The sequence below is a fragment of the Momordica charantia genome (genome assembly GCF_013281855.1).
Source record: "Momordica charantia cultivar OHB3-1 chromosome 11 unlocalized genomic scaffold, Mcharantia_2.0 BLBB01000011.1, whole genome shotgun sequence".
Lineage (NCBI taxonomy): Eukaryota > Viridiplantae > Streptophyta > Magnoliopsida > Cucurbitales > Cucurbitaceae > Momordica > Momordica charantia.
The window spans coordinates 7,954,081-7,976,731 of NW_028275159.1; the positions used below are offsets into that span (position 1 = coordinate 7,954,081).

At 32.2% G+C, this 22,651-nt stretch overlaps 2 protein-coding genes across 3 annotated transcripts; both read left to right on the forward strand.

The window, feature by feature from the left end:
• The first annotated feature begins 3,441 nt into the window (after positions 1-3,441).
• LOC111010333 (indole-3-acetic acid-amido synthetase GH3.6) lies at positions 3,442-5,967 on the forward strand. Its single transcript, XM_022283700.2, has 3 exons — positions 3,442-3,902; positions 4,121-5,025; positions 5,111-5,967. Exons 1-3 carry the CDS (start codon positions 3,577-3,579, stop codon positions 5,689-5,691), a joined length of 1,812 nt encoding a protein of 603 aa, XP_022139392.2. The 5' UTR covers positions 3,442-3,576; the 3' UTR covers positions 5,692-5,967.
• An 11,564-nt stretch (positions 5,968-17,531) lies between these two features.
• On the forward strand, positions 17,532-19,227 carry MORF9 (plastid developmental protein DAG). 2 transcript variants are annotated; one of them, XM_022284062.2, is made up of 5 exons: positions 17,532-17,939; positions 18,338-18,435; positions 18,516-18,581; positions 18,715-18,885; positions 19,005-19,227. In XM_022284062.2, the coding sequence occupies exons 1-4, from the start codon at positions 17,587-17,589 to the stop codon at positions 18,882-18,884; spliced, it is 687 nt and encodes a 228-aa protein (XP_022139754.1). In that variant the 5' UTR covers positions 17,532-17,586; the 3' UTR covers position 18,885; positions 19,005-19,227. The 2 variants fall into 2 exon arrangements, with proteins under 2 accessions (XP_022139754.1, XP_022139753.1); XM_022284061.2 differs by having other exon boundaries at positions 17,533-17,939; positions 18,715-19,227.
• Positions 19,228-22,651: the final 3,424 nt, after the last annotated feature.

Sequence of the window (22,651 nt, forward strand, 5' to 3'; positions counted from 1 at the left end):
AATTCTTAATTCAAACTTTATTTGCCAACCCTTTTCTCACCACATACACATTACTATATAAAATTATCTGATTAATTTATCTAATCTTACTTTTATCTCCTAATGGAATTCCTATCATTGGTGTTTAAGGCTATTATTTTGTATCTTTATGCCTCTATCTTGGTGCTTTTATTTAGGCTATATTACATTATAAGATAGATAATTATGATATTATAAGTTGATATATAAATAAGCACATCTGACTCTATAAATTAGTGAAAAAAAATTACAAACATGCAAGTGCTAGTGATTAAATTTTATTTGAAACACATAATATATATAGGCATATAGACGTTATATTTATTTGTTTTTTTTTAATTACAACTGCTAGAAAAAACATGAGCTCTTAATAATAGGAGGGGAAAATACACAAATCCCACTTAAACTACAATAATAGTAATTACACTACAATTGCACTCTATAAACTTTTAATTATAAAAATTAAACTTTCAAACTGATAAAATTAAAACCCTATTATTAACCGATTGAAATTTAGTGTTGGACGATAAATATTGGAAATGTAATAACAAATAACTTATGTAATAGATTTGTGAAGAAGGTGAAAATTGGAAGCCAATGAAAAAGCAAGAGAGAAAAAGATGACAAGAGACCAAAAGAGAGGCATGTGACTGTTAACTCTAACAAGGCAAAGAGACAAAGAAGGTGAGAACAAAAGAAGATGATGATTTTTCTTCAAAAGTTAGCACATTTTTTATTTTCTCACAAAATTCACCCAAAAGAGAAAATTGTAGGAGTTAGATTCCTTGTTTGGGGAGAGAAAAATATAAAAATTTGAGACAACAACTTAGCATTTGTTAGAGAGAGAAATTTCTTTCCTTTTGAAAAAATGAATTTTTATTTTATTTTATTTAGATAGGACATAGGAGCGTGCCGGAGAGAAAAACAAATTAAGAGGATTAGAGAGAATCACGATAGATATTAGGGACTAGGGAGAATATTCATCATAAATATAGTCCATTGAGATTGAGGCTATGCATTACTTCAGTGGGAAAACATTTAGTCCAAAAATAAGAAAGATAATAAGTTACCGACAATATATTTCACTTACGTACATTATAAATGAGGCGAAAATAAAATTTATAAATATAATTGTGAAATTATTTTATTGTAGTTAATAGGACTTTCTTTCTTTTAACTGTTTCTTTTTAGAGTCTTACCATTTAGTAAATCGAGGACTTTTGTATCGATTATAGCATTACAAATTACAAATATGAGAGTGAAAATTATTAATATTGCTCTAATGGACGAAAATTAATTCATCTTTTGGCCTTTTTATAATCAAAATAATAAATCGTCAAAGCGAGCATAATTCAACGAGTAATTGACATATATCTCCAACTAAGAAGATGCGAATTCGATTATCTACCCCCACAAATTGTACTAACAAGACAAAAAAATCAAAACAATAAATCATCTTCTTATTAAAAAAAAACAACAAATCATCTTTTTTCTAAATACAAATGCAGAAATAAATTATCTAAAAAGACGAGGAAAAAAAAAAAGAAAAAAAGGAAAAGAAGGGCATAATCAGCTTTGCTGGGAAAAACACCCAAATAATTGAAGCCGCGCCCGAAGCTCAGCCGACAAAGCGTCGCCGTTTAGCCAAATCGACTTCTAAGTTCTAACTGCGTCAAGACAAAAGGCGCTCCACTCATTTTCGAATACGTGTCCGCTTCCGAAACTGGTGGGCCCACTCGGATTTTTCTGACGAGAAACCATATAATTAACCGTACACACGCCCGCATAGTATCCATTATCCCCACTCCGTAACTTATCGCAGTACATATGGGGAAAATATCACGATACGATTATTTTATTTACGTTATCGTTTACTGTTACCGGGAAATGCAAGTCACCTTTTGACAAATTAAGGAAATTGGTTGCCGGTATTTTGTAGTACACTCGCCGTACCTGCACGCATGTAACCGTTTTATTAACTGCGCATCTACCGGAAATTGCCGGTTAATTTTCGGTTTTCCCCATTAAGCATTTTTCTTCGATAATTTAGGAAAATATAATACAAAATTTGTCTAATTATGGAGGTTTATAGAACACTAAGTAAAATTATCTGTAATATATATATATAGTTTACGTATGGGTTAGAAAATTCCAATTCTATCAAAAATCTGAATGTCATGTTTAGTAATAATTTGTACTTTTTTTGTTTAAATTTGAAAAGTATACTTTTATTAAAATGTTATTTTTCCCGACATTTTAAAACTCTTATAAAAGGATATTCTCAAATCTATCTATTTTTCAAATTTGACTCAGATTTCTAAGTATATTTCTCAAGTTAAATTATATTTTACTTCTAAATCTGATAAGTAAAACTGCTTCTTATATAAATATTTTTAATTGGTCCTATAGCCTGTTTTTTTTTTCCTTAACCCTGAATTATAGGTCTAACTCAAATGCGAAACGTGATTATTTTAGTATTTTTAAAGGTATAAAATTATTAATTATAAAATTGTCTGAAATTCCAAAATAACACAATTTATAGCCTTGCGTACAGAAACCTCTCAATAAATTCAATATCATCTTTAAAAATTATATTCTTCATTGTTCATTATTGTCTCTTCCATATATTCTTCTTTCGTGTAAAGGATGACGAGAGCGTGTCTTTTTTTTTTTTTTGGGTCCAAAGATTGATTCTTTTCGACAAAAGAGAGAGAAAAAGAAAGGAGAGTGGATAATTTTCTTATCAACCTTATTTTAATCATATTTAATCCTAATCATTTTTAATAGTATATTTTGATTATTAAACTTTGTAAAAAATTATTTTAATTTTGACATAAAATTTATGTATATTTTGTTGATACAAGATTATATAAGATGCACACACAAAATAATTGTACAATGATGTTAAACCTAACACTCTAATGCCTAGCTAAGTTAGATAAGAAAATTAGTTGATAATAACAAAAGTAATGTTCTAGAACGTACCTCTAATCTCACCTCTTGTTTATAGAAAAAATCTCATTTTTATTAGTTCGGATAGATCGGCTCGCCAAAAAGTGTGATAGTTAGATTTTGAGTTAAAATGCAACAGGAGAATTCTTAGATGTTTTTTAGTATAATAATTTGGGGATATGGAGATTGAATCTCCCTACTGTTGAGCTATGATGTAGAGTTTTTAGGTTTAAACGACTTAATATTATTACTAAACAGTCAAAATATTAGTGACTCTCTAGACAGATCGTGGGTTTGAATTCCACCCCACACTTTTAATGTTATTATAAAAAGGGCGAGTGATCAAAAGAGAGTTTATATATAATATTTCTTAAATGGTTGGGGTACTGAATAAACTCATCATAAAAAAATGGGAAAAAGGAGAAATTTACCATTATACCCTTGTGGGTGTCTATATAAACCCACTTGCCTTTTTTTGTTTCTCCACACACCCAAAATCAAAACCCACCTTGTGGTCACCAAAAAAAACTCCCTCTTCCTATTCCTCTTCCTCTGTTTCTCTCACAAACGCTTTCCAAAAACCATCTCTTTCAAGCTCAAAGAGCCATGCCTGAAGAAGCTCCTCCAAACACCAACACCACCGACCACTACAAACTCCTCGAGAAGAACAAGAAGAGCCTTCAATTCATTGAAGATGTCACTGCCAACGCCGACCAAGTCCAGCGCCGCGTCCTCGCCGAAATCCTCTCCCGCAATGCTGGCGTCGAGTACCTCCGCCGCCACGGCCTCCCCGCCCACGCCGATCGCGACACCTTCAAAAACACCCTCCCGGTCATCTCCTACGAGGACATTCAGCCCGACATCAACCGCATCGCCAATGGCGACTCCTCTCCCATCCTCTGCTCTTCCCCCATTTCCGAGTTCCTCACCAGGTACTTCCTCCAATACCAATGCATAAGTTTTTGGATTTGAACGGTGGTTTATTCATAGATGCAATGTTATTCCATTCCATTTATTTGGTCTTGTAATAATTTTTCAGGCCCACAAAATTTAACCAACTCATCCGTTTAAACTTTTGGACCGAGTGATGTTTTATCCATCATCTACATCTTTTTCTCTCTTTTCCTTACATGGGTCTCTGCTTTTGCAGCTCGGGGACGTCGGGAGGGGAGCGAAAGCTGATGCCGACGATCGAGGAGGAGCTGGAGAGGAGATCATTGCTGTACAGCCTGCTGATGCCGGTGATGAGCCAATTCGTGGGAGGGCTAGAGAAGGGCAAAGGAATGTACTTCCTGTTCGTGAAATCAGAGGCCAAAACGCCGAGTGGGCTATTGGCGCGCCCTGTTCTCACAAGCTACTACAAAAGCCCCCATTTTAAGCACCGCCCATTGGACCCTTACACTAACTACACGAGCCCCAACGAGGCCATCCTCTGCCCCGACGCCTACCAGAGCATGTACGCCCAATTGCTCGCCGGCCTCCACCACCGCGCCGCCGTCCTCCGCGTCGGCGCCGTCTTCGCCTCCGGCTTCATCCGCGCCCTCCGCTTCCTCCAAAACCACTTCCCCCTCCTCTGCCACGACCTCCGCACCGGCACCCTCAACCCGCAGATCACCGATCACCCCCTCCGCGAATCCCTCCGCCGGATCCTCCTCAAACCCGACCCGAAACTGGCGGACCTCGTGGAGTCCGAGTGCAGCAAGAAGTCGTGGCAGGGGATTATTACCCGCCTCTGGCCCAACACCAAGTATGTGGATGTTATTGTGACGGGGACAATGTCGCAGTATATTCCGACGCTGGATTATTACAGCAACGGCCTGCCGCTGGTCTGCACCATGTATGCTTCCTCCGAGTGCTATTTTGGGGTTAATTTGAATCCTCTGTGTAAGCCCTCTGAGGTTTCTTATACGCTGATTCCCACAATGGCCTATTTCGAGTTCCTCCCTGTCGATAGAAACATGTCCTTGAATGACAACGACTTGCACCGCCAGCTCGTCGACCTCGCCGATGTTCGGCTTGGACACGACTACGAGCTGGTTGTTACAACCTATGCAGGTATGGAGTTTTCTTAAAGAAAAATTTAAGAATCTATTAGACACATAAATTGAAAATGATTATGAGCACTCTAATCCATGTACAGGATTGTACCGGTATAGAGTGGGGGACGTTCTACGAGTCGCGGGGTTCAAGAACAATGCGCCGCAGTTCAACTTCATATGCAGGAAAAACGTGGTGTTGAGCATAGATTCGGATAAGACAGACGAGGTGGAGCTTCAAAACGCTATGAAAAACGCAGTGAGTCAGCACCTAATGCCGTTCGATGCGAGAGTGAGCGAGTACACGAGCTGTGTGAGCACCTCAAAAATCCCTGGTCACTACGTCATGTATTGGGAGCTGACTGTGAACGGAGCCACACCGATCCCACCCTCCATCTTTGAGGACTGTTGCTTGACAATTGAGGAGTCTCTCAACAGCGTGTACCGTCAGGGTCGGGTCTCGGATAAGTCGATCGGGGCACTCGAGATCAAGGTGGTCGAGGCGGGGACGTTCGACAAGCTCATGGACTATGCCATCAGCCTAGGGGCATCAATAAACCAGTATAAGACACCAAGATGTGTGAAGTATGAACCCATCATTCAGCTATTGAACTCAAGGGTTGTGTCAAATTACTTCAGCCCCAAGTGCCCAAAATGGGTTCCAGGTCATAAGCAATGGAATTGAATTGGAATTTGGAAAGGACATTTTTAGGGTTACTTTTTTCATGGAGGTCCTCACAAAATAATTTAACTTGTCAATTTATCTAGGGAAAAATTTAATCACCCTAGATCTCTCTCTCTCTCTTTTTTTGTTTAGAACTCATGTTTCTTAATTAGCTTCTCTAATCTTGTTCTTCTGTATCCTTTCTGAAAATTTTAGCAAGCTGTTGGAAATGGGTAGACTTTGAACTAGACCAATGTACAAAAACAGTTCTTGTTCATGCAAGTAATCTTCTTCTTCTTTTTTTCTCTCCTAAATTTTCCTTAGATAACAAATTTGGTCTTTTTGATTTGGGTATGGTTTAAATTTTAGTCCAATTTAGCCCCTATGATTCGAGCATTTTTTTTTTAATTTGGCCTATATGATATCTATTTGGCTAAGTATGTTAATTGAATATTATTATAATTTAGGAGTGACAAAAAAGAAAAGAAATGAATGAGTGTAAAAATATATATACTTTAGGGAGAATGTGTGAGAGTTAATTATAATTAACTTTTTCTATTTGCACTCACAGTTATAATGCCTTTTAAGTTATTAAATCAAAGGTTGGAAAAACTTGGATTTATATAATCTTTGTTTGGATTCTATAAAAGATCGGGTCACATAAATTTGGAATTTGTGTTATAATTGATGTTTGATGGATATAGGATTTTAAAAAGATATATCATATGGTATAAAAGGAAGGTTTTAGGTAAATTTGAATTTACAAAGTCAGGTTAAATTTAGGACAAACAGATTCACATGTAAAAGGGTGGTTCAACCTTCTAATTTCCACGTACACGAATTTAACTCATGAGTCAAATACATTCCAAGAAATTAGAAATTCAAGATGATTTGTGTGGTATATGTTAAAATTATAAAGTTTAAAAATTTATAATTTGTTACTTAAGAAGTGATTCTTAAGAATTTTTGTAGTATTTAAGTGCTAAGTCAAATTCCAATAACTCAATTCTTGAACCAAAACTTTGATTCATTTATTATACTTTTGATGGAGTAAAAACACCATCTGATCAAATTTTCAATTTAAATCCAAGAATCATTTATGAATTCACGATCAATAGTTAAAAGTTAACGGTTCTCCTTTATTTAGGGCTCGTATCAAATAGGTCCGTCAAATTGGAGATGGCCTTAAAATTAGGTGTTGAGACATTGTGCCAAATTATCTGTTTTTGTAGCTACATAACAAGCTTTGGAACGATTTAAACAAAACGGTTACGTGGGTTCCACTACTTCTCTATTAATATACAATTTTGTTTGAGATTGACTTATTCAGCTCAACTTCGGACTTATTTGAGATTCAGAGTGTTTATTTTTTCTATGCAAATCTTCTCTTGCATAGTTCGCTCCTTCCACCTGACTCGTTTGAGTGAAGACGTGACCGATCTTCAGTCAATTAAAGATAAACATTAAAACATGCCTCTATCTTTTTAATACTACAAACTAACTCTCGACGACTCCAAATAAAAACTTTAATTATCACGTTTTATTCATAGAACCAAAAGATTAAAGCAAAACCCAAGTGAAATCTCATGGGGTTTTATCCATATTTTCTTTTTCTTTTTCTCATACATGAAAAGGACAACAACTTTTTAGTTCATGCTGTTTGCCAATTACAATTTAAGTGAGTCAGTCTAAGAATAATTGTTTAGTGTTCAAAGCATAAAGTTGTTTTTTTTTTCCCTGAAGAAAGTGACTTCAAATATGGAACCTTGTGCATAAAGTTCATGATCCCTTAATCAAATGGAAAAATGAAAAGGATAATAGTTAATTATTAACTCCAAATTAGAATTTTCACTTTTTATGTTAAAAGTATAAATCTTATTTTGTTCTTTTCTGTTCAAGTTTATTTATTTTTGTCCCTAAATTTTTAAAATACTTATTTTAGACCATGAGATTTGGAAGAATATTATCATTGTGATTATTGTCATTATTTTACCCTCAAGTTATGCTAGTCTGCCTGATTTCAAATATAATATATGCCTATGTCGCCGCATTATATACTTTTAAAATCTTATCATTCACATGCTAATTTGAACATAACTTAATTGGTTAAGACATCTATCTCCGATTGAAAAGTCGTGAGTTCGAATTACCATCTTTACCTGTTGTACTCCAATAATAATGAGAACTTAAAATGGTTTATTTTTGTAAGTTTAAAAACGGAAATAAATATTTTGAAAGTTTAAATTTTTGTTTTTTTTGGGTAATTACACTTATCACAAGATTTATTATTTTCCAATGATTACAATGTTGTATCATGTTTTAAAAATTGATAATTATTATACCAATAGAAACCAAGATGTTATTTTGTGATAAAATTGTAACTCATTGTTTGTTTTCTTTTAAAAACTTTTGTATTGTCTTCATATGACAACATAGGCAATGATTCAAGGAAACCCCCAAAAAGTACTTTCTTTTGGAAAACCGTTTTTTAATCTCTGTTTACCTATTTTAAAAACTGATCCACCGGTCAAAAGTTTAAATTATTGTGCATACTGAAGTTAGTAATTAAAAGAAAAACCATTTATTTCAAAAAAAATTAAACAATCTAAAAGATCGGAGTTCGAATCCTCATCCAACATAAACAACTGATTTTATTTAATACAATAAAATTGTAGATTCACCCCTTATATCTACGTCGAATCCATAAAAATGCGAAGAAAACCAAACCGAGTGACATCTAATTCATTTTTAACTTGTATCCTAAGAGGTATTTTATTTACCAAATTAAAAAAAGTGGACAAGAATCATGAGCACTTACTTCCAAACCGTACGTACCACAATTGCAAAAAAGAAAAATAAAAATTAAAAAGGGTGTCAGATAAAAATATAATAAAAGACAAGACGAAGAAGTGAAGAGGAATTGTTTGTTTTTGGGTGAAAAAAAAGGAAAATAGATGGATAAGGAAGTTATACAAAAGACCCAAAAAAAAAAAAAAAAAAAAAAGCAGTTTTCTTTCATAGGGCAAGTTTGAAAACAGTACAACTATTGATAAGGGACTGTTTGGTTTGTCGTACCCCATATTCCTTTGTCTATTGCATTATTTTGTCATTGACCCAAACATCCCCTTCCCCAATTTAAATTATTTGCGTCTAACATAGAATTATATTTCGAAAAATACTTAGATTTTTGACAAGTTAAAGATATATACGTACTTTAGGTTGATTGCCGTTAAATGCTTGATAAATAGGAGAGAAATGCAAAAACGGTGAATGGTCGATTTTCAATGATAGTCAACATCGAGATGGAACTTCACCAGTAGTCTTGATTCCTTTTCGTTTTCTTTCCTTTTAAAAAATGAAACAAATTCTGACCCATTAACTTATCGTCTTAAAATAGTGCTACTATTGATGACACATATTTACATTTTAGAACTCTTACACCAATTTCTTCTACCACTTTTAACAATTCCACAAAATAATTGGCCAAGTTTAATTTAATTTAATTGGTTAAGACCTATATTATCCCATATGTTGTTGAACTAGCAATTTGATGTGTCATTTTAGTCTTTAAATTAAAAAAAAAAACAATTATGTTCTTCCGTTGATTTTTTTTACATGTGTACCAATTTGAGATTCGAACTTTAACCTATTTACAAGCCAACAAGCTACAAGCTCTTTCGATTTTAAATTGTAAATTTTGATTCTATAAATTATTGATATCAATGATTAAGCGAGGATATGACATACCTATTAAATAGTTTACAGCTACTTTAGTATAATTTGACAAACAAATAGAAGGAAAACAAAAAGATGATTAAACAAAATATAGTATTAATGTCTATAAAAGAAATTTGATACTAGTTACTTACCACCCATAGAATGAAGTTATTTTGTAGATAGGAAAATTATAAATTTGTAAATTAAAAAAAAAATCAAAATTTCAAATATGACATTTTTCTATTCTCACATCATTGAAAGTAATATTTATCACAAAGAGATCATTTTTCTTTTAACTTCCAACTTTTAACTGCCTTCTACTACCATTTTTCTTTCATTTCATCTATTATTTTCGAAAAATTCTTCCCTACAAATCAGTATAACATATATTATTAATGTACATGTTGTTGCACTTACGTTAATTTTCATAAAAAGAATATATATATATATATATATATATATATATATTTGGCAAAAATAATCCTTTGTAGATGTGTAATCATTTCAACTATATTCAAATTTACCATTCAACCACATTTTGAAAGAAAGTAAAATAGATGCAGTGAACGAACCCATATATAAGTTGTATTTTGGATTCAAGTCCAAAATTGCGGTCCTCCCAATTATTGTTATTATGATTTTTTATTTTTATTTTTTGAGAAATTATCATTATTATTTCGAGCCGAGGGTGGGGCCCACAATGCACTCATAGAATTGGGGTGGAATTATAAAGAGTGGAGTAGCGTATAATCCGGAAAAAAAATAAAATAAAATAAAATAGCATTTACATGCAATTTTACGGATGCCTCTTTGGACCACGCTTCCTTTCTTGCCACCTGGCACTTACCCACAATTAAATTTTCTCTAATGAATTCGAATTCCTATAATGTTCTAACTGTATGATTTAACAATTACATGATAAATTAATTTTGAACGTATTTGGTGGCATAAATAATAAACTAACAAAATTAAATCCCTATTAAATATTATTACTGGTATAATTTTAAAAAAGTTTATAAATCTATTAGAAACCTATCCAATTATAATAAACAATTTAATAATATTTATAATATAATTAAAGTCTCACATTAACTAATTAGAGAAAAATTATGAATATATAAATAAGGGACAACATTTAAAATTGATAATGTCGTAATATTAATAAATAGTAATTTTTTTTGGTACCACGGAAGTGTGGACATATCTTGTCAAATGAGAGGGAATTTCTAATGACGTGGTGTCAACTATATAATACATATTCTCATAACCTATTGGTTTTCAACCTCTCAAATCAATCCCATCTCATTTCAATTTTATCCATTTCCCTTACAATTTCCATCACTTGTTACTTGGAAGCTCAACTCAATTAGGTTGGTTTCGTGTCGATTTTTCGCTTCCATTCGGTTTCTTTTTTTTTCCTAAAAAATATTGAATTGACTTGTCAAGTATTACTAAAATAAAAGTAACGTTAAAATAAAATTTTAAAAAATTATTCGTTCCTAGTTATCTTGTAGATGGATCCTCTAGAACCATCGAGTCGGATCTGGTGTTTCAACTCATACCGAATATTAAATTATGCTTTGAGATGATATGTTAATAAAACTATCTAATAATTAATTTGATACAATGTGGCATAAAATAATGTATCTTGCCATTCATCTCAACAAATTTTTTGGCCTATCCATCTTATTTGATCTAATTGATCAATTTATACTTTTGTCAGGAACAAAAAAAAAGTCAATTTATACCATCTTAATGTCAAATCATAATCTGTTAGTTCAATTAATATTTCACATTAATTTTTGAATTTATTAAATTTAAAGAATGTAGTTGAAAATTTTTAAAATTTAGAGATTAAATTGATACAAACTCTTGAAGTTAAAAACTAACCTTATAATTTAACTCGAACTAGACCAATTAAATTATATATTTATTTTTATTGGCTTCTATTGGTTTTGATGGAGATGGGAAATAATCACATTTCAAATATATTGAAAATGATTTGTATCATATATAAAAATGCACATTATATATTAGATTTTCAGATCAAGGGAATCCCTCAAAGTGGGGAGGGTGGGGGATATATTCAAATCACATCAATATTACATATTTGTTAATTAGTATCACCATCGTGTAAAATATAGCATAATATAAAATTTAATATCCTAGAAAATGCAACTTAGAAGAAGTAATTACAAATATGTTTGAACTAAAAAACAATTACAAATATTGAAAAGTAGTGCCAGCATCATTCATTATTATATTGTTAATGCAAGATATTGGACTAGTGACGAGTCGGCTTTCTAATTTGAGGTGGATATCAATCAGTTGAAATGATGACATACCACAAAATTTGTACTGGTGTGGTACTCGGCCACGTACACTTTGAATCTTAAGTTAGTACTTAATCTGAGTTGGTGTAGAGGCGAACTTAGTTAGGTTGTGTAGAATATGCTTACCTTACAGTAAATAATGGTCTTTGTGTTTTATAGGGAAGTTTTAGGAAACGTACGTTGTCCTACCATTCCAATACTTCGTACTTGATGAGCGAATTTTACGCTAGTGCATCCGTGTTTTTAGGTTGGTATTGAGTTGGGCTTATGCTAGGTTAATCAGAGATGACTTTACCTATTCCATCTCGTTGTCGACCTATCCAAACCTTGTTTTCAGACAATTGATCTACATTGCAGGCTCTGATTCCACATATAACAAAACTATTTCAACCGATATTTAGGTCAATTATCAATTAATAGTACCAAAAAATTGAACAAACTACTCTGACTAGTATGGGCATAGTTCAAGTAGTTGAGTCATTAGTAACTCTCTTTCAAAATTAGTAAGATTGAATTTCCATATTCTACATTGGAATTATAACATTATACAAAAAATGTTCTTCCAAATTTTGTCTAACAAGTGTCTAAATTTCCAAAAGTGTTAAATCAATTAAAGATGTATCAAAAATAAAATTAAAAGTTCACGTATCGATAAAATATAAAATTAGAAGTTCAAGAATATATTAAGCACTTGGTGGAGTTTAGAAAATTATCCAACATAATTATGTGATTTCGATAAGTTTTTTTTAGTATAATAAATGTGAGTGGTGGATTCGAACTCATGACCTCTTGGTCCGAGATCAAATTTTGCATGATGATAAATTTGAATGGGGGAGAAATGATTGGGTAAATTTTAAAAAAGTCTTGATTGTTTTTCAAAACCTAATTTTGAATATAAAATCTGCGATGGGCCACTATCTGTAGAAGGGCCCAAATTTCACGTGAATTACTCTTTATTTAGTGCAGGAAGGTGACGGCCCAATATGGTGCGCTTGCATTTGAATTGATAATGACCATTCATGAAAAATAAAAAATAAAAAATAAATAGTAATTTCAATATCACCACTTTTTTTCAATAATAAAAATAATTCATGTACTGTCATTGCAATGAAATCTTTTTTTCTTTTTTTAATTTTATTTTAAATGATAATGCTAAGAAATGAGTTGGCTTGTAGCTAGCACTGGAAAATTGGGATTTAAGATTTTTTATTTTTTACTTTTTGAAGTGGCAATTGATTGGGATTTGAAAATATAATGGTTATGGACACGTGCGTCCACATGAAGAAGAAATGTTGACTTTTGACTGTTGACTGCCATTTATCCATTTAGTGGACCCCACCCACACGTGGGAAATATCCGGATTTGTTTTCTTGCCGGATCTCCTAGTCCGCCTGGACGGCCCATTCAGGGCCCATATTCTGCTCATCTACAGTATTTTCAACTCCATCTAATTGTGTCTTTTAATTTTTTTGGAGATATTACCGCTAATCTATGTTCAGTTGACAATTGTTTCATTATCTTTTAAGTTTTAATATCTATACATCTATATATAATATTAATTTATTAAAATTTGAAAGACTAAAAAATCTCAAAAATCAAATTAAGAAAACAAAATTATATTTAAAATAATATGCTTGCTTTGGCTTTTTAGACGCTAGTTGATTGCATCATTCTATCGAATTTTAAATTGTAAATATAACATATATATTAAGTAAAAAGAAAACTAACATTTAAAATAATAAAGGTGAAATTACCCCTACACCCCTACCTTTTAAAGACAGTAGCATAGGAACATTAATTGATACACTTCATATTAAACTTTAGATACATAAGACAAGAAGAACATTAATTGATTGATTGATATATGGATATCAAAGTAGTTAGAATAATATTTCTTAAATCTTTTTTTTCCTAGGGTGGTTGGGATTTATGTCTAGGGTGTGTCAAATGCAATTTTGTGGAATATTAGTTAGGACTTGATTATAGCATATGCTCTTAATTTTAATTAATTTAGTGTGAACAATGATATTATTATTAAATGTTAAAGGAGAGTCATATAATTTGAATTAGATATTAGGACTTTATAAAAATATAATTATACGTTGTAGTCATCTTCATATAGCTCATGTTATCTCCTTTTCTTATCGACCAAATTTGAGTGACGAAAGTGATTCAATTGACAATGTTATATATGATGAACTCATTGGCCTATCCTAAGGTTATTTATTTTAAGGGCAACTTGAATATAATAGTATAATAAAGTTGCATAAAGGTGTTGTTGGGGTCGGGTCATCACGTGGAGAGATATGGAAAATACTAATTTTGTTGTCTCCGTCTCATCTACATCTTACCCTTTAAATTATTCTTCGTCCGACCAACCTGAACATACCTCAACTAATTAAGGCATTTATTATTGATCATCTGAACCAAATGACTTTAGATCTATCTCTATATCTTGAATATTTGTAACAGGATATGAAACTCAATATTATTGATTTGGAACGTCAAAGGGTGCTCCATAGCAAAATAGAGAGTACTTCTAGCCAACATCGGCTGTGAAATAACACCCATCTTCAAAGGGGCATCTCGTATGAGGTTGGATGATCATCGGTCCTAGTGATGGTTCCCTTTACTAGTAAATGGAATTGGAAAGGGATATGTGTTATGGGTATTATTAGTATTGCGCTGTCATTATCATCCACAAATTTATGTTTTTGTAGACTTTTTTTGAGTAGTCTTTAGCCTTGGGTTATTATACAAGAATTTCGTTGGCAAAATGTACCGAATTTCATTTTTGCGATAAATAATTGTTGAAAGGAATGGTAGATGACATAAAAAAGCCTACCAATTCCCACAAACAAAAAGGAAATATTTTCCAAGCAACAAGACAAGTGGAGTGGAAGAGTAAAAGAAAGGAGAAGAACATGTTGCACCAAAGAGTTGGAAGGTTTAAAGTTCGAATATCCAATACATTGAACTCATAAGAAAAATTATTTTTGGTCCATATCAAAAGAAAAGTAGAGGTTGGATAAAAAAAATTCCTATATGAGAACTTTTGTAGGGGAATGGAGATTCTCCTTAAAACTTATCTCATTTGATATTACCTAGAAAAGTTTAAGTTATAAATTAATCTAGGTACTTAAATTAAAGGGGGTCCTAATAAAGTATAATAGGTCCGAACTTTATAATGTAAAGTTCTAATTAGTCTAAAATTTTCAATGTTGCGTGGAATAGATTCTTAAATTTATAAAAATATTGTTTGATAGATCCTTTAAAATCTTCAATTTTGTAGATTAATACTAGGTCGTCCCTCAATTTTTTATTTTGTCTAATAAATTTTTGATTTATGAACCATAGTTTTTAAAGCTCAAAAACCAATTGCATACAACATTGGAAGTTTGGTACCTTTATTAGACACTCCTTAAAGCATTAGTACCTACCGAAAAAAATATATTGAAAGTTGTAAGCTCTATTCGACTTGGAGCATTAATTCCCCTTAACGAATAAGCAATTATCTCTAATTCTAAAGTCGCTATGGTTTGGACTCTCACTCATGTCGTCCGTTGTAGAAACTCTATTACATTACTCACCCTATTAACTAGACGGGGCAACTGTGGAAATTCATTAATTTCAATAGATCTCCAATTATCTATTGTACAGAAAGAAACACTATTACTTATTAGGGAAAAAAAAAACTTTCAAATAAAACAATCAAACTTATATAAACTCAACCATTTAGTTGGATTACACAATTTCAAAACTAAGTTTAAAACATACTATACAATAAGACCACATATGGGATATGGATGCATTTGATCATTTGAGATGGAAGACAAAGCAAAGCAATAAAGGGACTGAATAAGACAACTCTACCCCTTCCCTTAACCTGAAAGGTTTGCAAGTGGCACTTTGGCCTCAGTATGCACCATCACCATCTTCCCCATCATTTTCTCCATTATTTTGCTGCTTTTCAAAGTGCTTTTGGTTATTAAACCCTAGCTAGGGTTTTAAGATCTTTGCCTTTCTAAAGCAGATACCCCATTTCGTTATCATTCATGTTGTTGAGTGCTAGCTAATAAAAATTGACTACACATATATTGGGGTGATCAGTTATAATTGATTGTCGTTTGTGACTCGATTTAGTTGTTAATGTACTGGTTGCCTTTGTCAAAGTCACTGTTAAGTTAGTGAATTAATACCTGGAAACAAGGTAGGAAAACAAAGTAGGGTTCTAAAGTTAGTTGTTAAGCTTTCGCTATTTAATTCTGATATTATTTTATATGTTAGTCTATTATAAGTTCGATTTATCCTAATAAATAACAATAAATAAAGTTGTCTAATTAAAATGTTTGTATGCCAATAGGTAGTACTCAACATCAAAGCTTTTAATTAAGTCAAACTTTTTTTTAGGTTTAGCCCATATATATCTAACTTGGAGATATTGTCTGCTTTTAGCATAACCCTCACCACTTGTTTTAGTTTCACCCAAAAAAATCTTATACCAATAGAGATAATGGATCACTCTCTTCCCTAGTCAATGTGGAACTTTGTTTGCATATCTTGCAATCTCAACAATCCTCCTCTCAAACAAAGTAACACTTGTATCTAGCTTGTTTCGAATATTCATGCAGCTCATCCACCCAAGGTTGACAACAAGAGTATGCTTTTATCTAGTATGTCTAGATAAAGTATTTATTATGTTGGAAACGCCTAGTGTCGTTCTATTGAACCATCAATCTCCTCCTCTCGAACAAATATATATATATATATATATATATATATATATTCTTCTATTAGGAAACGAGCGAAAATTGATAGGACTACTTTTTCTATCCATCTCTTCAACTTGATAGATCATCTAGAAAAGAAAATTATTGTAGTGTAACACTACAAAAATATCAACAAGTAATGAATAATGATTTGGTAGGCAGGTGTGTGGAAATACATTGTTAACAAAAAAAATTTGGTCTACCTTTATCATCCAACATGTCAAGTCCAACATTTAAATAACAGTCTTAACTACCATGATTGAAAATGTAACCATTGTTATTGGAACATAATTGAAAGTTTCGGGATATAATTGAAATTTTATAAAGTTCAAAGTAACAAAATTCATAGTGTGTTGGAGGATAAAAACAACATTGCCACGTGGAGGACAATGAAAAGTCTGAGAACAAGAACTTTTTCTAGAAGTTCGGAGGCACACAGCGGCCAACCTTCAGACTTTGACTTTTTCTAGAAAGTAAACTTGTGAACTCGGTGAACTCGTAGTCGAGAATGTCGCCCTGCTCCAACCTTACGCACCCGACAAGCCGAAGTAACAAACTTTTCGACAAGCGTAACTAACCGTCGGATGGCTCTATGGGTTCTCAGCCCTATAAATGAAAGGCACCATCATGACATCAGGTGCATAATCTAAGCTCGTCTTGATACCTAAATTTGAACCTCAACTTACTTGAGCATCATAGTATTTGCTTCTCTTATACATGTCTTTCTCACCAAGTGCACTTCCAAACCGGATTAGAACTCGATCTTTGCAGTTTCTAGCTAGATCAAAATCAGCCTAAACTGGGTGTATAATTATGTTATTTAAGAAAAGTGTATTCTATAATCTATAGGTTCTTCTATAGTAATCCCCATAATCCACCAGGGCCCAAGTAAGTATAGCCCATTAGAAGTAGAGTTTGGGCTTGAAATTCTTCGTTGGCCCATGAACGGGAAGTGGGCCTATATGGGCCGAGTCCAGACGGCCCAAAAGTTAACAAAAATATCTCTTTCCCGAAACATAAAAGCAGAATCCAATCCCCTACCGAAACCTCATCTTCTTCGTCAATTTTCGCTATCTTCTTCGTCTCTTCTCTCTGTAATGCTAATGGCGACCAATCTCTCCTTCTCTCCTCAATCCCTAATTCCTCTTCAGAAGCCCTCGCTGTTACCACGCGCGCAACTCGGTCACTTTCTCAATCTCAACTCAGTGAGTCGGATTTCGAGTGCCCGCCTCCATTCCGCCTCTCGATCGGGGCTTCTGGTGCGAGCCGCTCTGGATAGCGATTACTCGTCGAAGAGGAGTAGCAGCAATGAGCAGAGGGAGACGATTATGTTGCCTGGTTGTGATTACAACCATTGGCTTATTGTCATGGAGTTCCCCAAGGATCCTGCTCCCACTAGAGAACAGATGATTGATACCTACCTCAACACCCTTGCTACTGTTTTGGGCAGGTTCTCTCGTTTTCCCTCTCTCTGTATCTCTGTGTTCGTTTTCCCTTTCGAATGTGTGTGTGAGGATGGCATTTGTTCTACTTGGACATGTATCCTTTTTGGAGGCTGAAAGTCCGACTTGAAAAATTAACTGTAGAAAGTAGAAACATATTAGATATTGGAGAAATGGGTGTATTATACGCCCTAGGCAACAGATGGAAGTTTGGGGAGGTCTTGATTTCATTGTTGAAGTGAAAGATTGTTGTGCTTGTTGTATCTGTTTCTCTGTTCCGGAGCTCTTGTTTAATTTTTTAGAGTCTGGATAATCTGAAAAAACTTGAAGTGGGGATTCTAGGATTGTGATAAATTGTTGGTCGAGGTTATTTTCATCTCTCATGTGTGGGTTTACTTGGAAACAGCATGGAGGAAGCTAAGAAGAACATGTATGCTTTCAGCACCACCACTTACACTGGATTCCAATGCACAGTATCCGAAGAAACATCAGAGAAATTTAAGGGTAAGTGGTAGTTTATGACATTTTCTTGGAAGTCCTGTATAACAGCTATGCTGAGAAGCCAATTGAAACTTTTGTTGCAGGATTGCCAGGAGTTCTGTGGGTGTTGCCAGATTCATATATTGATGTCAAGAACAAAGATTATGGAGGTTGGGTTTCTTTCCTCACTCTTTATCTGTTTTCCCCCCTATTTCTGGAATATGGCATTGTCATTTGTTAACATAACCGTAGGATTAGGTGCTTCTTGAGTATCTTAGTTTCCACTTTCTTGTTAAATTTTAGGTGACAAGTATATTAATGGGGAGATAATTCCATCCAAGTATCCAGTTTATGAACCAAAGAAACGAAGAGAATCGAAATATGAAAGTAGGAGATATGAAAGACGAAAGGATGGTCCTCCTGAACAACGAAAGCCAAGACCACAAGCAACCAGAACGGAAAATTCCGGATAAGGTAGTGTTGCGATTTCCCTCTATTATTTGAAATGCTTGCATGGGAAAATAGAATGTTTGTGTTCATCTCCTTTGCAATTCATTAGTGTATGACTTGAAACTGTACTTCAAACTATTAAGAAAGATGCAGAATGAAGAGGAGGTAGTCCAGGGAATTTCATACTGTTCTTGGAATTATGTACATGCTGTGCTGTAGTTGATCCTGAAAAGAAATCTTGTATCGTGATGTGACCTTGTATTGTAGCTTAGAGAATCATTGATCAATGTAAGGTTTAGAACAGTTCTTTTACAAGTATTCAAACATTCTTAAACCTCATAGTTCATACAGAGGAGATTTAGATTAGTTTTGGATGTTTGAGTGATTCTTTAGCCATGTCTTTTTATCCTAGAATGTTCATGAATCCTGGTTTTTGCAAACCAGAGCATAATACTTCTAAATTGGGAATGCTGCAGTTTGAAGTCTAGATTTTGACCCCCCGTGAGGAGTGAAAGTCTTTAAGTTTTTTTAATGGAGTTGGGGTACTGTCATTTTGTGCGAGTAAAAAAGGGAGGAGTTTCCATTCCCAACACGTCTCAGTTCTCTCTCTACTTTTTTTTTATATATATAATTTCAATAATTGTGGGGTGGAATGGAACTATCAACTTTTAGAATAGTAATAAGTGCTTTTAGTAGATGCTTGGTGTGACCTCTCTACATTTTTTTAACTATAGATTTTGTTCAAAGTGTTAGATATTGTACTACATCAGGTGTTCTATGTTCAGTAATTTAGAAGAAGTTTGAATATGGATGATAGGACAAGGACTTAGACATGATGAAATTTAATTTTTTTAGGATGGATTGAGTTGAGATTTTAAAAGTTAAAATGGCCTAATGAAATAGGTGTTTAGGGTGCTATTAGTTGGTGATCTAAAAACGAAAAATAGGGTTGGATTCCATGTTTTAAGTGTTTTCGGACATGTATTTAGTAGCAGATTTAGAAATCGAATATCAATTTTAAACTTGGTTCAAAGTGTTTAATAGTATATTTGTAAACTACTAGTAGTTGTCAACTAATACTCGGTTCATTCTAAAATATTATTAATTAATTTATTAATTTTGTAACATAAGTATTTTACAATATTATATAATTTATAATCTATTATATTCTACATGTTTTACCTATATTTAAGAAAATTTTTATCTTTTTTAATAAACTTATGCATTTTAAAGTTTCTAATTTAAAATCTAAAAACATAAAAGTAAAGATAAAAAAGGTTGTTTTAAGAAATTTTACTATTTGAACAACAGATTTCAAAAGACAAATTTGCAACATGTATGGTAAATTGTAGTGCCCTTGACCAAATAGATATTACTAAAATAGGAATTTCTACCAAATTTGTTTACTTATTACCATGATATGGTACTATTAATCATACGACCAAGAAAAATAAAATAAGAACAACATTAATAAGTTATATAAAGATAAATAGAAAAACTAATAACATGAATATATTTTAAGACTTCAAAACAACATTAACTAAATATTAAATTAAACTTGAAAATAACATTAAATAAATATTAAAATATGAAAGTATCATGAATATATAATCCAAAAGTAATATACATAAAAACATTAAAATAATATACATAAAAGATTAAAATAATCTAAAAAAATTAAAAGTGGAATGTAACACATAATGGTATACTTTACCTATCAATCAATTAAATAAGTTTGTGAATTCTCAAATACTTTTTTTTGACATAGTTCAGTTTTCACCGATGAAGAAAAAAATCTTCATTGATGTTTTGAAAATGAATTTTAGGTCAAAGAAGAAAAGGATATAATCTTTAGTTTTATAGATGATTGGTTATGAAACCTATATGTGGATGAAGGCATTATTTCATCAAACAGTTGCACTCGTCATCTGATTAGCTTCTCTCAACACACATTTTCACTTGGACAGTCACAACTCTTTTTGGATTAATTTCTTGTTTCATCGAATGGTCACAATTCTTTTGGATTAATTCTCCCAACATACACTTTAACTCGAACAGCCATGTCTTTAGCAATAATCATGTGTAATGCACGTGGAATTAAATGTTTATTTTTCAATTGTATTAAAAATGATGTTTAAAAAACTAAAATATGAATTTACAGAAATTTAAAAGGCAAAATAAGAGACATACTCTATCCTCTATAGATACATCTCTACCATTTGATTGTGATGCTTCATATTGGATTCTAGATCACACCATATGTGGATGGTAACACTCTTCTTTATGTAATTACATCCATGGGATTAACTTCTCTCAACGGACATATTTATTTGAATAATTGTTCTTGTCAACAGTGATGAATATAAGCGCAATTGAAATTCCTGGGGAGTTATACATATCAAAAATCAAAGGACAACATATAAATTTTTGAAATTTTAAATGGCAAAATAGGAAATCAAAAGTCGAATTAATAAGTATAATATGAAAACTAACACAGTAATCTAATATGTAAAATAATTAATTTAACAATTCAAGTAATAAATATTCATTTTCAAGTACTCAAAGATGATCACAATACATAAATTATTGGTCAAAACTAATTCATCAATTTAGAAACTCAAGTGAGTTAGTAAAGACATAAATATAAAAATAAATAAGGAATTTAAAAGTAGTCAAAGACCCATAATAGCAACAATCAAGAATTTATATTAGGAAGAATACGAACAAAACTAAAATAAATTATGAAAATGTAATTTTATACTCTACATCATCATCAAATCAAATAGATTTATGGATACTCGTATTTTTAGTGTTTCCTTTGCAAATAACGAAAACTTTTAATTTTAATTTTTTTTTTAGTTTTGATTTTTCTGCAAGAGAAAAGACTTCATAGACATTTTGAGGGATAAAAAATACACAATTTATGCATGATGTTTTCTTTCATGCTATATAGATGTTTGTAATCATACCTATTTGGGAACTGATATATTATTTCATCAAATCACACCTCTTGGATTAACTTATCTATCTAAAAAAATACAACGACCTGTTGTGTTATATATAAACAATTATCAATCTCAATCGCACCCATATGTAAATGAACACACCGCTTCTCTCAACAGACACATCGACTCAACAGTTGCATCCCACGACAGGTTTAAGGATAAAATAGGTATTTATTAAAAAGTGGAGGGCAAAAATAGAAGACAAAAATTCTCCTCCATAACTCCATTTATATATAGTATAGATATTTTGAAGAGTTTATATTTGAAATTGTTTTTTTATATATACATTTTATTTTTAATTACTTTTATAAATATCAATGATATTTTGAAGAGTTTATATTTGAAATTGTTTTTTTATATATACATTTTATTTTTAATTACTTTTATAAATATCAATGAGAGGATTCGATGATTTTTTTTTTATGTTCTTTTTATCATTAGAACAATTTTCTTTTCTTATTAGTTTAGTCTTCATTAAATTTTTAATGGGTAAGTTTATGTTTAAAAAGTCTTAGATGGTAATTCATTTAACACTCATGAAAAACTCCAATCACAGTCCACAAGGAAAAATGCACTATTTGACAAATTATCACAATCACATAGATTTCTCTTCTCAACTCCAATTACACAAAATACTATTTCAAAACGGGATAACTTCTAATTCTAGGTCACTTGAGTGTCAAAACCAAGCGGTGGTTGTTTCTCCTTGACTTATCGGACCAGCGTATGCTCATTCATCTCTGAGTTATGTTTATTTGATTCGAACCATCTTGTTAACTAGATGA